The sequence below is a fragment of the Passer domesticus genome, chromosome Z, assembly GCF_036417665.1.
Source record: "Passer domesticus isolate bPasDom1 chromosome Z, bPasDom1.hap1, whole genome shotgun sequence".
NCBI lineage: Eukaryota > Metazoa > Chordata > Aves > Passeriformes > Passeridae > Passer > Passer domesticus.
Genome location: NC_087512.1, coordinates 19,982,118 through 19,999,321, shown reverse-complemented (window position 1 = coordinate 19,999,321; position 17,204 = coordinate 19,982,118). Strand labels below are relative to the sequence as shown.

Below are 17,204 nucleotides of genomic sequence, written 5' to 3'. Positions count from 1 at the left end.
TACAACTGAGCACAACACAAAAGTTGATGTAATAGGTGCCTTAGAAAAGAGTTTCATGCCAAATGGATAGACCACTGAGTAATAATTAGGAATAATGAGGTGATATTTTGGAAAGCACATCTTCAGTTGAGTACCAGGAAACAATTCAAAGCTAAAGTACCAAAGAAATTAAATACTCTTCACAGGAAACTTCTTGCTTGGAAACTTTATAACAAAACATGAAGCAGTTTGTTTTGAGAGATTGGATTTCCAGAGATGCTTGCTAGGAAAACATGCCACAGAAGATAAATAGATAGTCAGAGTTCCTTTGTTAACGTGTCCGAGTTGACCAGTTCTTACAAACCAGTCAGCTTCATTTGTCCTAAACATCTTCTATTTGTCTGTTTCCTGGGCTTTTAATACTAAGTCTTGTAATTTTAGACCTAATATTGAGCCTTGTACACTCAAATGTTTCTAAAAACAGTTAATGCCAAGAGCAAAAGCCAAATTCTACTGCTAAAAACAAATCACAAAATGCCATATTTTATTCTTTTGCTTGGAATTTTTATACAGGAAAATCTATCCACATCACTTCTAAATATGGAGTTAATCATAGGGCTTGCTTTCAGAATCGCTGAACTGGAAACTCAAAGCCACAAACAGATAGTTGGCTTGAATTCTACAGTAGTACATGAAAATTCAGATTTAGATCATATGTTCCTTTTAAAATAATTTGGTTATAATTGACTGGAAATGTTTTAAGTAATGGAAGGCAAAAATTTTTCTTAATTTTGCTACAAAGAAATAAAATTATCAGTTCACATGTAAACACTTTTTTCTTCAAAGGTAGAGAGTAGGGATTATATTCCTTCCAAAACTTCAATGCAAAGATTTTCTTTTTCTTTCCTCATTTTACTGAGGACTTTTTTTTTTTTTTTTTTTTTTTTGGCTGTGTGTTTTGTTTGTTTTGGTCTTTTTTGGTTTTTAGGTGTTTTTTTTTAAACTAGTCCTGGGGGAAAAGACAGAAAGAAAGGCCATAACCATATGTGGACTCTTCTGCACTGCTGGGTAGACACTGTCAGTAAGGAAACATTTTAAAAGGTCTTAAACAAATAATTAATCTGATATTCAATTATATAAATCCACTGATTTAGTTTAACCTGATTTTTACTTGGTTTTTTTTCTGATGCTGCAGGTTAGCCTATCCAACATCTAAAATCTTCTTGGAGCCTGTGGCTGGAGCAGACTAGCGACAACTTATTTCTTTATGATAAAGAAAATTCTAAAGTTTCATCTCACACCTAGGAGAAACTATGATACACAAAAAAAAAGGGACACCCAAGTCAGCTGTTGTCACAACTTAATGCTTAGTTTATTAATAAGCAATTAAAAGGTCCAAGTGAAATCACAAATACCTACCAAACAATCTTAGATACAGGCACACTCTGGCCTTTCTCTACAATCTTCCATATTCATGGTGCATGCCATCAGCTGTGGTGACCCACTGCTTATTTAAATCTGAAGCAATAAATTCAGATTCTGCTTTGAAGGCAGCATCTGTCCCTTTCCTTTCTCCAGTTGCTAAGGCTTCCCTCCTCAGACATGGGCTCCTGTCCTGGGGCACAAACAATAAATAGTTTACCCTTTCCTTGGAATCTTATAGTTTTATTGCCTGGCTTTTGCTCTAAATTATGTCCTGCTCAAAGGGAGTTGCTGCAGGGCAGGTCTTCTCTGATATTTCAGTGAATTACAGCTGCTACACCAAATGCACCTATTTTGTGTAATATTGGGATTGTGTTCCCAGGTGAAAAAACAGGACACGACTTCTTGGAAGTGAGGACATTGAGATGTGTATATAGGTCATAGCACAGATGGCTGGAGAGATTGCTTGACACTAGGACAATGGACTCCTTTGATGGGGGGAAAAAATTGCTCCTCTAGAACTTGCCTGTCCCTCTGTAATGCTAAAGATGGCCTTAAAAGATAAGATGTCCCCAAGAGATTCAATTAATTTGGCTCTCCCTCCCTGTAGTTTCCAAGATGAAAGTGGGAAGACACTTAAAGGGGAATAGCAGGAGTACAATTTGCATTCTTAAAAAGTCTAGTAAGTTCTTCATTTTAGGGTGAAATTTATTTCCTTCTCTCTCCTACTATTGCACATTTCTCTAAAAATAAAAACCGCACAAAAACTAAAGAAAATACCCCCCCCACCCCCGGAAAAAAAAATGCTGCGGGATTAGTGCTAAATTCTCAGTACTAAGGAAAACCAACACTAAGATTTTCTATTCAGCCTTAATTACAGCATCTTGGGTATAATGATTATGATGCCATTATTCCTTATGTAACTAAAATCTATATTTTATATACAGGCCTCCACATTTTTTCTTTCAGCAGCATGGCAGAGAGTAGGAAAACATTCTTTAGGGACTTAAAAGGAAGTCCACAGTTTCTTTCAATATGCAAAGAAGCTCTGCAGTCATTAACAATGAAGAAGTGCTGCTAAGATTCAGGATCAGGATCCAGAACCTCTCTTGTTCTTGCCACAGAGCCCTAGTATTGTCTGAAGCAAACATCTAATAATTTTCCTAAAGTTTTCTTGTGGTGTTATTTGTACTTGTTGTGTTAGGAGCACAAGGAAGATCACCCATGAATGTTTACAAATCACTCAGTTTTGTCTCCATCTTAGTACAGAACGTGGATGACAGAAAGTGGGCCGGAAGTGCAAACAAAATGAATAGCCAAACAAGGAAAAATACTCTGAATTTCATCTCATGTCAAGTTTGTCAGCATTGAACACTGAATAAGGCAGGCTTTAAAGATAAACACTATGCACTAATGCCTTAAAACATTTTGTCAAAATGCAGACACAAAAGTTGCTGAATTATCATTAACTTTTCAGGGCTTTGACATCTCTGGAGTTGCAGCAAAGCTCTTTGAACATATAAAAATCTGTGATGTCTGTGCCAAATGCTCCTGTCACCAAAGGCAGTTTGAGTTTGCATGCATTATGCAAAGTGCCTAGAGCTGGCTGCAGAGCAATGTTGTAAAATTCTGTCTTTAAATTGCCACTTAGTCATTGTGAAATGAAAGCAAAAGAGTTCCTATCCTCTTTATTAACAACTTCCATGAAGATGTTGTTCTGTTTCTCTGTTCTTTCTAATTCACAGCATATTCTTTCTGTGGCTTAAAACTTATTGAGAGTGAAAAGATTAATATGAAGCAGGCACAGCTGACTTTTAGCAATTTCTGTTTGGTCAAGTTAAAGAGCCTATCCTATTTTGTGTCTTAAACTTTAGAATTTTTCAGTATATGCAACAACAAAGAGCAAAGAACTAGTGTGTAAGTGTTCAATTCTCCATTCTGATTCTCTCTTCTTTTGATACAGTGTAGTCATAAGTAAAGTTTCTTAAAAATGAGAGTTGTGATTCAAAGACACTTAACTACTATAACATTTCAGAAACTTTTTAATATAAAACTAATAGGTAAAATAAAATAGGTTTCTGGAAAAAAAGTTCTCTGTTCGCACTTTCCTTTGACTGTATAGCTGAACACTATTTTTCTTGCTGATTATTTTCAGAAAAGTCATTTTCTTGGAACAGCACGAGGCAAATCCAGCTGATCTGTTTGAATCCTGTTTTTTGCTTTGTACACCCATCTAGTGGTCGCCATGCAGTACAACAGGATAAAATTTTTGTTGCAACAGCAATGTCTTGCACAAGCTTGTCCTTACCTGGTGATGCAAACCAAAAGACCTCTCCCAGACGGTGAAACTGCAGGTCTACCTAAAAGACTACTAAATTTTAAAAATTGACTATGTTACAACCTGACAGTGAAATAATTTGTAGAAGTCTGCCTTAGTTTCCTGACTGGAAGAAAAAAGACTGGTAATATAATATTCATGTGATGTCCACAAAAGGGGAATGAAGAAAACTGCAAATAAAACCATATTTCTTTAATCCAACTGAATATGTTTGATTCGGTTGAATATTTAAGTCCACTGTTAAAGAAATCAATTTAGTATTAACTCTTTATTCAAAATTTTCATTCTGTGAGAGGGACTTACATTAGTTTTCATTTATTTAAATCCAGCCTTCAACTTTTTTTTTAAAGTTCCCAGGCAAGCTCATATATATTTGAAATTATACTGCCATTGCAGAAATCAGTCTTACTGAGAACAGTCCTCTGTTTTACCTAAAATTGCAGGAATTATCTGCCTTCTTGCCCTCAATAGAAAAACAAAATATACAGACTTGTATTGGTTAAGAGTTTGTGTTTTCTTGAATTTTAAAGGGCATAAAAGTTATTCAAGAAACAAAATATTAATGTTTGTTAGGAAATTTGGATATGATGAGCTAAACCCTTCATTAGCATTGTGATTATTTTGTGCTCCTGCAATATTTAGGAATTCAAGTTAAAAAGATATTGATTGATAACAAGTAGTAGTAGTCATGCTAGTAACAATGGTGGTGTGGTTATGAACTAATGACACTACAAGCTGCAAAGGACATCTTACTGTAGCGTTCATGGTATCTTGGTCTTTTCAATACATTCTCAAATACTCTTTGCGAGCAGATTTCAGAGTCATCACAAAGATGCAACAAACAGGGAAAATGAAAGGCAAAGAGGAACTGCACAGTCCAAGATCACCTACAAGGCTAGTGCCAGAACTCTAATTTGTTGTCTCATGGTTTAAGCTTTCTTAGTTTGAGGTTCATAAAGCAGTAGGACATCTTAAGGCATAGGCATAATCAAATCAAATCTGTCCTAGAAAGAAGTGTATGTGTTTGGATTTACAGAGAGGCAATTGTTCTGAAAACTACAGTGAAAAGAGAATTAAATTACTGTACACTCCTGAAGTTTTTTAATAATATTTTCTGCTTTTCTTTTAAAGAGAAACAAACAAACCAATTACATTTGCTTTTCTACATTCAAACTGTAAGTGTTGAATACAAAGAAAATAATATAGTCTGAATGTGGCAGTAAGGTTGCAGTTCTAGAAATATGTGCAAAGTAAAAATAAACAATGAAATAAATCATGAAACAAAAATCTATCCTCTGCCAGGCGGTATGCATCGTACCAAAATAAGCAATGTATGTTTCTTTGATTAGCTTATTTAAGAAAGGAAAAAAAGGTCATGGGAATCCTATCACTTCAGCAAAGGATTGAAGTGGCAACCTCATTGAAACTTCAGGTCAATGGGAGATAAAACAAGCTGGTACAGAGTAGCATGTACCAGCTGTGACACTTGTGCTAGCCTGAAATCTAATCAGCAGCTGACATGCACTGCATCTTTTCTTCTGTCCTTACCTGTGTGTGTTCTCCAAATGAACACCATTTTCAAAATGAATATTTTATATGGGTTCACCAAAAATGCATAATAAGATAAGCTGCTAACGCTTATCTATGTTTAAAAAATTATGTGAAAGATCCTCTGTTCATCCCTCATTCTTAAATGCTTTAGCAGTGTTATTTTTGTCCCCATTACTATGGCAAATGAGCCTAGAGAGCTAGTCTTGCTAATCCACACATTTGTAACCTCTCTGATTGCATACCACAAGACCTCCAAACATGAAGCCACATGCTGCAAAAAGCCTCCCTACTGTACCAGAGGAAGCTGTTGGGCTGTAAAGCAACACAGATTGCCATTAACACGTCCTCAGCACCACCCACCCTGTACCAGCGTTTAATTGCAGACTCCCATTCAAGGTTTTTGCACTAATTTTCAAAGCCCTTTGTAGAAACATTACCGTCACTGTAAAACAGCATCTACTCTCCCCTCTTTCTTTCTTTTTCCTCGTCCTTCAGTCTCTCTAGAGAAAAGTGTTGTCTAGTAATGATAAGCCTCTTTACCATGCTTCATATCAAACACAAAAACCAAAAGTGCTGAATCTAAACTGTGTGATTCAAAGACACAAATGGCTACAGAAGTTCTTCTGCTTGGCCATTAACAAAGGACTCACTGCTTCCATCTGCCTGTAAAACAGCAAACAGACAGATGTAATGCAGGAAAATGCACTCAAGCACAGGCATATGCCTTAATGCCATCACAGCACTTTTTTTACTTGGACATATCAGGATTGGGTACTCAATAAGGAAAAAGCCCTCAGCTGCCTTAGCAGTGGGAGACAGGATAACTGGTGTCCAGCTCAGGAGACGTGGGAGCTGAAGAAGTAAATAGTGAAATATCATGTTTCTGCTGTTATAGAGCTCATGGATACTGTACTGCAGAGAAGTAGAAAGCTTCCTGTATTTCTAATAGCATGGGGTTTTTCTCTGCCAATTTTCTTTTACTTCAGCCTTGGGGCAATTTTAGTTTATCAGTAAATTTAAAGTATCTCTCTTGTGTTGCTTGTGTTTCTTCGTAGCAGTGGACATGACCAGATCTTTATTTCTCCATTACTATCATGAAGCAGTTAGCTATGATAATTTATCAGAAGGGTGCTTATTATATTTTAAAATTCTTAGGTCAATAACATAAAAAATTTTCTCTTATTTTTGCAGTTTCGATGTAGACAATGGTACATCATCAGGACGAAGTCCCTTGGACCCCATGACAAGCCCTGGGTCAGGGCTAATTCTTCAGGCAAATTTTGTCCACAGCCAACGTAGGGAGTCTTTCCTTTACCGGTCAGACAGTGATTATGATCTGTCTCCAAAGTCCATGTCCAGGAATTCCTCTATTGCCAGTGATATGTAAGTACCTTGTAAATAATTCTAGTTTATAATTTGTCCAATATCAAGATTTTTGCAGCCACAAGAATTTTTTTTTTTTTTTAAGTCAGACTGTAATCACTTATGCTAGTGAAGTTATGGAAAATTGTTTATTTCTTTAATGAAGATTATACTTGTTCCTGCAGCTTTTTGAAGGATATCATGAGGGTGTACTTGACATATTTATGCACCCTATTAGCTTTGAAAAAATAGTAATGATAGTCAATACTGGTGTATTAAAACAGTAGGGAGAGCTATTTTCTGGCTCTTTAGTTATTTTCAAGAGAAATAATACAATCTCAATTTATGCTTCTTCATGATTTTAAGAAATAGATTACATTTATTTCCAACTGGGTTCTTTTACATTTTTAGACAAAAGATTTACCAGCTGGAAGAAAATAATATATTTGAGAGAGAAAAAATTATTTCAAATACCGTCTTAACTAAAAGAAAAAATTCTAACAAAAGACCTTTTTAAGCTTATTCTGTCCTCTCTCACTGTTCTGTGAAGTGTGCATTTTCTGCTAGTAAGTCATGCTTTTCAAGTATGTGTGGACCCCAGGTTCCATGTGTAGTGGAAGCCATGCAAATCTCTGTTTATTAGTAAGATGCCAAAAATATTTAAATGCTCCATCTTCTAGTCTCTTCTAAGTAGGAGAAATTATTAACTCTTTTTTTTTTCTTGAAGAGCTCCAATTTGCATGGCCACATTGGTGTATATGGTTCAAGTATATATCTAAAATAAAGGATCAGGCTTGTCAGAATACCACAGTGAATGCTGGTTTTTAATGAGGCAAAGATCAGTAGATATTACCTTTAAAAAATAAGAGTAGGCACAAAAAAAAAGAATAAGGGTTTTCACAAAAATGAATGAAATTAGAGCTGATATTTAATTTAAAGTCATAAATGAACACTCCTATTTTTTCATCTTATATAATTTTTAGAACTGTTGTTTTGTTTAATTATAGCTCTTTTTTCTATGTAGAGTTTCAAGGTAAGAACATTTCCTGCCTTCAGAGACGGTTTGTGTAAGGTCTATGACTCAGTTAAGATCTCTGCATTGAAATACTCAGTAAGCCTTGTGCCAAATGTGACCAGCTTTTGTTGAGACAAAATGGGATAGAACAAGAAAAATTCATCTTGCTTTGTTATAAAAAATATGCATTTTTCTTGGAATAGTAACCCCCTTCCAGAAAATCTTCCTCTGACAGATACCCTTTTTTATGGAGGGAGAAGATTCAAGCTTTTATTATGGCACCTGAACCAGGATAACATTTGTAAAGATTTTTACATTCAGAAGGACAATTCAGCTGACTGCATTGCTTAGATGAGTCATTTCAATGAAAGATTCAATTAGTGCTCCATCCTTGAACTCATAATCCACTTAATTTCCTAGAATTTTGGGTAATATTTCAGCACATGGCAGTAAATTGGATAAACAATATAATTACTGAAAGAGCACACATTCTCCCCCTTTTTTTCCCCTCTCTATTTTCTTTTCAAAATTTTCTGGAAACACATTTACATATAAAATTTATTTGACCTCACATCTTGATAGATTTTCAAAGTCTCTTGTCACAGAAAAACCTTTGTACTAAGAAGGTAAATATTCCTGCCACTGTTTTGGAGGGGAGCACATTAGGAAATGTAAAAGGCAAGTTGTTCTCACCATGGAATATTAATAATTTTCAATAGGTCTAATTATAATAAGTTTGGCTGTCTTACAGAAATTAAGTGAAAAGAAGACATGGAATAAAAGAGGGGAAAGTTTAAAAAGATAAAATAGCATGGAATAAAAAATAAAAGTCACAAAACTCCTTATGTATGTATTCAACCATAAACTGAATGTTCTTATAGAAAGAAAACCCATTGAATATTTTTAAAATAATGAAACCATTCTGATGAGGTGGAAGATTAAAGGATTGACAGGGGAAGTACATAAGTTTTATGTTAGTGTCAAATTTTGCATCTAAATACATGCTTAAGTATTGTTTGTTTTTTATACATGAGCAATATTTATTATAAAATATACACATCATTGAGGTAATGTAAGTCAATTAATTGTACACAGAGTTTATTCTAGATCCCCTGAGTCTTCAACCAGCCTTGGTATTTCACTCTGTAAAGAAAAAGACAAAGCAAAAGGCATACATCTCGTATTTGAAAGGGGTAGAACATAAATTCTGGCATTTCCATTACTCTGAAATACTGAATTTTCCAGTCAGTAGCAATGCTTCAAAATTTTAGTTAGATGTGGAATGTCATGTTAAGACAGCCAGTGGATGGCAGTGCTAAAGTGCTAAATTCATCGTGTCATTATTTATTATGTATGCAGCTCCAACCAAGGAAGGGAACAAGTTGTGCTCAGTTGTTTGTAAACCCAAAATGAAAGGATGGGCTCTGCTACAAACAACCTATAAAGCCAAAGTATAAGATGATAACCAAGAGACTAATACAGTCAGATACTATCCTCAGGAGAAGATACAATGCGAGTCACTATGCTCAAAATAGTAAACCTCACAGGGAAAGCAAATGGAGTTTCATTCAGGGAGTTGAGATGGAAAGTAAAGAAACAAGGGCAGAGAAGGAGCAGGTGGAAAGGTTATTTTAAAATCAGAGAATCTAAAGTATATTTTATGAATTAGTTATGGAAAGAATAAAAGGACAGGGTGAGTACAAAGTTGCTTTGATGAGAGAAGGTTAGTGGGACAATTGTGGGTGCATTTTGGCAGAAAAAACCAGCTGAGTGTAAAAAAAGAAAAGCACATAAATTGGAGTGGGGATCAGCAATATCGTTTTAATTATCCCTTGGAAGACATTACATGGCTGTTGAGAATAACAAAAGCAGTACATGGAAATTATATACAGAGATTAGGAAAAGCTGCTAAAGTTTGTGAACTGGAGAGGTGAATAGTTTAGACAGGAAGATACAAGGTCCAAGGCAGATGAGCACAGGTGTGTTGTGAAGCCTCTCTGTGGGATTTCCAGCAGAGAAAAGGATGTGCAAGAGAAAAAGAAGTAACTTAACGAGGCAGTGAGAGGTAGTGAGGCAATACGAGGAATTATAGTACAGGATCTGTGATGAAAGACAGGAAAACAAGTTTAACTGGAAAGAAAATAAAGAATGGAAAACAAAAAAACTAAACAAAAAAAAAGTTCCCAACAACAACACAGAGAAAAAAAAAAGTAATATCTAGATGAAAGACATGTAAAATCATTATTGGAAAAATTGTCAGGCCTATATTTGAAGACATTAATGAAGCAGAGGGCTGTGTGGACATCTTGGTGAGGTGGTCTGGTTAATGCTAACTTGTTTGAACTGCTGTGGCTGTCCAGAACTTGCAAATACAGGAAGAGGTTGAAGTGATAACACTTTTTGTACTCTTTCTTGTTAAGAGATCACTGCCCTGGTTAATGGAGGAAGAGATCAAATTAGTAGAGAATTTCTGTTTTAGCAGAACCCAGGTCTCTAATCAAGTTAAAAAAATAGGTTCCTAGAAAATAAAAAGCCAATAAGGTGTCCACTGCTGAATCACAGCCCATGTTTTATGCCACTCTGAAGGGCAAAAATGTGTGTAATCTCCCAGTGATTCTGAAAAGCAGACCAGAGGATAGCAGTCTAGACCAGAGGACCAAGACATTCTCAGTAGACAAGTCTGTCCAAGCTCACTGTGTTTCCGAGTATGAGACACCTTCTGATCTCTCATTTAAGTCTCTTCTTCTCCCATTTCCACTAGCTCTCAGAACACAGCACAGCACAGATATCCTGGTTTCCTCAGGACTTGGCCAGCTTAACCTCTCATAAAAAAGCAGCTACTGGGGGAGTTTAACAGCTCTCTTTAGAGAAGGACAGCATTGTTTTCTTCATCAGCTTATCACTATAAACTCCAACTATTATTATTACACAAAATTTGCTGATTTCTATTAAAACTTGCTTGCATGCATTAAAGGAGCAGAACCCAGCCAGGGAACTGAGGGAACTGCGGGGTCACTGGTATGGTGATCTGCTAAACGGCCACCACACACCCGTGCCCTGTACAACCTACTGCGAGGTCAGTAACTTCTGAAGACTCTGTCTGTGATAAAAGAAATATCAAGAGAATTAAGTTTTCCCCAGGGCGTTTTCCCTACAGCTACAGTTACAGAGGATATAATTTCTCATCCTCTAAGGCAAGCTTTTTCTTTTTTTTCTGATCCAGTACAGCCTAGTTTTATTAATGAAATATTGTGATTATGCATCTTAAGTTATGGAGAAAAAACACACCTTTTTCATGAAAGATTCTAGGACAGCAGACAATACATGTATTTACTGAGAGGAACAATTGTACTTCAGTTTAGAAAATTACAAACAATTATCTATTCTCCAGAGGATTTGCAGCTGAAATTCTTTTCAATCATATTCTTCTGTAGGAATCTCTGATATTATTATTTCATGGTTATTACTGGCTGAAAATGAACAGTTAAACTTCAAAGTCCAGCCTGAGATAAAAAAGAAGCATTTTCTATGTGTGACTCTGTTTAGAAACAATCATTAATTTAAAAAATACATTCAATTGCTTGAGACATTTATTTGTTCATGTAAAGAAATGTATATACAACACTTTAGGAAAAGCAGAAGCAGACAAATATTTTACTTCATTGTGTTTTTCTTTTTTTAAGGGCCTTAAATGAAGTTCCAGGTTGCAGCTTAAATTAATCTAAGTAATTTTCAAGTCACTTACAATTTTTTTGAGCTAAAAAAGAAAAAAAAAAAGAAAAAAAAAAGATGACTGTCCTTTTTGGTTGTTTGACACATTTTACAGGTGGAATTCAAAACAAAGAGTTCAACTTAGAATGCAACTTGCTTAAAGTTGAATAATAAATTTGTCAGGAATATGTATTATTCTATTTTCAGGAATATTTATTATTCTAATTTATTTATGTTAACTTTATTTGTTGATCGGGAAATCGGTTATGTTGGAAAACAAAAAGAAAGCATTTTTGCATGGAGAAGAGTTTATCTGCTTTAAATTCAGGGAAGAATTTTTGTTGATGAAATACAAATATATTTTATTTATTTTCAATCAGCACAGAATCGTCATTGATTTTGTGTGAGATTGCTAAAACCTTACAATTTTCCAAACATAGCTCTCAGGTGTTAAACACATCACTTTTCCTTTAAATACTTTTAATATTTTAGGTTTTTTTCTTCCATTCTCAGGAAACTATGGACATTTAAAGGAAAATATCAAGTTATTACTGAAGCTAAAACCAAAACACACTGAATTCCTACATCTTTTCAGTCACAGATGACATGTTCTTAAAAATATGGTACCAAAACCAATTCTTAGCTGGGATTTCAGGTACATCACAACACCCTGGCCTTGCAACACTGATCAGCAGTGGAGGGGAAGATGGGCATGTTCATTTAGTGTGCCTGCAATACTGAAGGATAGGGGCAGTGTGAAGAGAGGCAGCTTTGTAAAAAAGGACTTTAATGTTTGGGGGGATCTCTTTTGGACAGTCTTTCTAGCTCTGTGATCACCTACATGCAGAGGTCAAATTTATTTCAAAACCCAGAAGAACATTAGCTGTCATTCCACTCTTCAGGGCACAAACTGACTGCTCTGAATTCTTTTAATGGCACTAATGCTCAGGTAGTTGTAGAGTTCAATCCCTGAAAGTGTACAGTCTGAAAATCTGATGTTTTTTTCTTGTTTTTCTTGAAGTCATCTTGTTTCTTGTTACATACATTTAGGAAACTTTGAATTTAGTTAAGGAACCATCTTTTTTTATAAACCTTGAAACTCTCTGTGGCTGGCTGATAGCAAGCTCTCTCAGGCTGTGTTGCATTGCATGAGTGCCTTGTTCTCAGCAGCTCTGCTATTTCTTTTAAGGAGGAAATCTTTCAGCCTGCAGCAGTAGGAGGCTCACATGAAAAGTCATGTAGTTTTATTCTTCAGGAATAACACACCCATATCAGTTTTAAGCACTTAAGCTTGTGGGACAAGGACAAGCAAGCAACCAAATACCTGATGATTAAAAGCAGTAACAGGCACAATAAACACATTTTATTTTAATTTGCTACAAGGTAAAAGTTTATGTGTGTCAGCTAATGGAATCAAAACTCACTAATAGTAACTAGTGATTAAGTGGCACTAACGTGATTGCTTCCAGTCATGTATGCAAACCCAGTCACTAATTTTCTCAAACCTGAGAAGAAAACAGAACTATGCTGTAGTCTCTGATGCCTGTTTGTTTTTCAGCCTTGTTATAACTAAATTATGATTTTGCTTGCACGAACAGTCCAATAGTGGCACTGCTGATTTCACCTGGACTCCTCTGATTGAGTCCAGCATTTTTCTCATTCAAAGTCTTATCTCCTCTGGCTTAATCCAGCCTCTCCTTCAACACACAAAACAAAGCCACACACTGCTGTAGCTTCTTTTCCCTTGCCATTGCCTCAGTGACCCCCAGGCAGACTGCCTTCTGATTTCAGAAGGAAAACCACCTGCAGCAGTGGCCTCTGATGAGGCCATGCTCTGTTTCCCTTCAGGACTGAGTAATTCTGTTGGACTTAATACAGGCCAGTCACTCAGAATAGTTGCCCACCATTCTCCTGTAATCTAAATGGTCTGCTACATAATGACAGGATTAAAGCATTGAAGCTGGGTGGATGACTAGGCCAATATGATAAAAATGATTTATTGAGTTATCTGTGTTTTTTTATGCTACACATCATGCTGACATCCTACTGTGAAGGTCCACTACATCACTAGCTACATGATTTCCTCAGGCAGATTACACAAGTTAGATGTGTGAGTACAATGTCTTTGGAAAAGGTTTAAGCTTCTGAGAAAAGTAGTTGGGACTGACATAAGAGATCCTGGTGGTCCTCAAACTCTTCCAAAGGTGTTAGGAGACTTTTTTGGTAGATGTAAGAAGCCTAGTAGTGTTCCAACAGCACAGTATATTGGATGGGAAAAAATAGAAGTAATTCCTGTTTTTTTGAGATAGTCAGCCAGTTGTGATTCTAGCTCATTCAGCAATTCTGAATGAAGCTTCTGGATTTGATGGGTCCTAGTTCATATCACTGTCACTGGACCTAAAATAGCCCTTGTCACCCAGAATCTTTTTGGTTTTGTTAGTCTGGTCAAAAGTAGGAACACTATGAGAGATCTATTAATGCACAGTGAGGCGTACACATATCCTGTGCACATACCTGACAGTCCGTGGATTAAACCTCAAAATACTGATTTAGAAGTGCTAACACTGTTCCTTTCCAGTTCCTTAGTCTGTAAGAGATGCAGTCCTTTTGTCTTTCCAAGTCTTGAGAGAGCTTCTTACTTTGGGCACTAATGAAGTTCAGCTTGAATTAAGATTGCAGTTTGGGTAACCTAGCACTGATGATTGTAACAGGGTAGATTTCAAGAATTCAAAGGCTTCTTTCAAGCCTAATCAAGTGTATCTTCAGGACCTGAAATGCTAAAAAGGTGACATGAAAAATTATTTTCCTATATAAAATACAAATTGTATCTAGAAAACTCCAGGTGTTTTAGTACATAACATATGTGTATTAGCCAAATGTAATAATACAACTTTTTTTGAGGTGCTTTGATCTCTGTAAGGCAGACAAGAATTGTTTTCTTAATAAATATGAAGTCAATTGGGGTCTTTGGAAATACTTATATCTGAAGTTTTTACTAGTGACATTTATGCTGGAAGAATATTTTCTCCCTTTAGTCTGTCTTTCTAAATCTCACTTGCTTAGTTAGACAGTCCAAGGAGAATTACTATAACCAGCACTCTTTTGGCTGAGATAATGGACTTCTCAAGTGCTGTGGCTTTTTGGAGCCAATCCTACTTCATCTGGTTAAGCTTGATTAAATTAACTGTACTGAACTCCCAATATTACAGCAATACTTTTTCACTAATTAGGGCTAGCTGTGTTGCTGAATTAGACAGATGTATCAGAAGGACATAACTGCGCAGTTACAGAAAATTGTGGTGTTCTGAAACACTCAGACAATAGTTGATGAGAGTCTGCTTCATTCAGGGTCTAATTTCTGTGGTTTCAAGTAGCTCTTTTTAACAATCCTCTTACGTACATGTTCACAGAAATAAAATGCTCTGTGAAAAACAACCCCCTACTCTATAGCTCATGGCTCTGATATCAATTTTAATTGCTTGTTCTGTCAACCTTAAATCCCAGCCTGCTCACAGTGTCATGTCTATCCCCTGCCTGAGATGCCCAATCATCCCCCAGTTTGTGCTTACTCTTTCAAAGACATGCAAATCATTAATAACCCAATGGCTTTCTAGGAAAAAGAGTAACCCCATTTTGTAATGTGGAAAAAACATTAAGAGATGCCACTTACACTCATTTAGTCTTGGCTTTTTGAGCAAGGCCTAAGCTATCGCAAGGCTAGAAATTTTTTTCTCAAAGCCTAAAAATTGATATGACATGACTTAAGTACTATTCCTGCAGAATAAGCTGACTTGGAACACTGTGATTCTGACTTCACAAAATCATTTTTGCAAACCAACCCATTTGTATTTTTCAAATGTAGATGATGATGATAAATATCAAGCTGCATGGAGCAGCTACTGCTGCTCACTTTCCTCAAAGCACAGCTTCTGATAGCTAGTATCATTACCATTGCCATATCAGAGTGCAATCTAGAATCAGCTTTCATTGTTGCTAAAATGTGAACCTGAGCAATGTGAATACTTCAGCATACTTAATTAATATGTTTTGTGGGTGCATATTTGGCTTCAACTATGAAATGTTATTGGGACAGAAAAGAAAATCCTGGCAATTAGGGTACTCCATCAGCTTATTCTCTGTCTTTCATTTGTGGTTTTGTCTATGGTATAATTGTGTTCCAGTATATATGCAAACAAAATACAAATGTCTCATCTAAGCTGAGACACGCTATTGGACAGTAAGTATACAGCCTTGTATACAGAAATGAGTGGATGCAATGTTTAATTCAAATCTACATGTTTACACTGCAAAAGGCAGCTGCAATATATCTTCTGATCCAAACAGAAGACTACTTTAGTGTCCATCTTCTTGCTTATACAATTCTTTAAAAATTGAGTAATTTCATATGAAGTGTGATGAAAGCTTCAGCTCTTGATGTGGAACTTCATTCAGGGATTCCGTGCAGCCACTGTCCTCTAGGGCTTTTCAATTCAGTTGGCAGCATTATTCTTTCAAATGGTCTATGTCCAAAGTTTGTAGCCAGAGAATACAACATGGACTATACCAGTTGGATTTAAGGCTTCACCAGCATCTTCAGCCAGGTTTTCTCCTGAGAATATAAGGTTTTGATTCAAGGAGAGGAGTGTTGCAAACCAATTAGATCATACTTTAAACTGGTACATTTGTGTCAAACTGGTGTAAATATGTGTTGTATGTTTTCTCCCCTCTATTTATATAAGGCAGAGCTCCTATTGATCCTGTTTATATCTCATAACTTCAAGGCATTTCCTCAAGATCACTCAGTTGATATTCATGTGAAAGTCTAGAAAGACCTAGAAAACCTTAATCTGTGTTTACTATGGCCTTTAGAAAGACAAACCTTGAGGACCTTCCCTATGAAGCTCCACAGGAGCAAGTCCCTCAGTCTCCCTGTGGTCTCTAAAGCCTGGGATTTCCTTCTCCTTAATGGATATAATGAGTTTTTTCTAAGTACTACAAAAACATCCACTATTTTTAAGTGTATCCTGATAGGTCTGCAGAATATCTCTCTAGTTACTTCTCTTATTAGATTTTATATTAAATTATGACAGTTTAATTATGAAGTCAAGGTTATGCAGTCACCCTGTCTTATCCTTACGTTAATCTTCCTGCCTCCTTCTCTGTCACTTATTATTAGGGGAAAAGTTAATTACTATTCTGTGATTGGGATAGAAGAGACAAATTGAGGCAAATCCTGAGGAAAGGAAGCAGAATTTTGTACTGAACATGTTCAACTAGCTTCTGACTTAATAGAGAACTTTCATCTCCTCTTCTGGTTGGGGATCAGCCTAGGTTATATGGTGTGAGTTCAAGGGTCATATAGGAAATGTTATGAAGAAAAAGTCAGAAATTTGCAGAAGTTTAGGCTTCACCACTTTACAGTGGCTAATAGCTTGCAATGTGGTGTGTAATATTCGGTCTGCTAAAGAGAATTTTGCTTGTGTTTTATGCAACAGTCATTAATCTCATGTGGGCTGGTGCATGTTTTAGCAATGTTTTTTGGTGGTGGAGAATTGATAGTTTTAAATTGTGGGCGTGTCTGTGAAAAAATTTCTGGTTTCAAACCTGTATTTCCTTTAAAAAATGAAGATATGAACAAGTATGCCAAGCATTCTAGTTAAGAGAATCTAACACTGATGTAAACAATTTCTTCTAGCTTTAGAGGCTAATACCTCTGTCTATATTTAGAAGCTTGTGACATATTGCAGTATTTACACTCTCTCTTGCTTCTGTATGCAAATAAGTGGCACTATCCTTCTGATGGGAATCCAGAAAGAATCACCCATC

At 36.0% G+C, this 17,204-nt stretch overlaps 1 protein-coding gene across 9 annotated transcripts in view; it reads left to right on the top strand.

The window, feature by feature from the left end:
• The window catches only part of PDE4D (phosphodiesterase 4D), a 509,895-nt gene that overhangs the window by 408,048 nt on the left and 84,643 nt on the right, over window positions 1–17,204 (top strand). For all 9 annotated transcript variants that reach the window (XM_064405626.1, XM_064405625.1, XM_064405624.1 and 6 more), the window contains one exon: window positions 6,482–6,673. In XM_064405626.1, coding sequence (XP_064261696.1) covers window positions 6,482–6,673 — 192 coding nt within the window. The remainder of the gene's footprint in view (window positions 1–6,481; window positions 6,674–17,204) is intronic.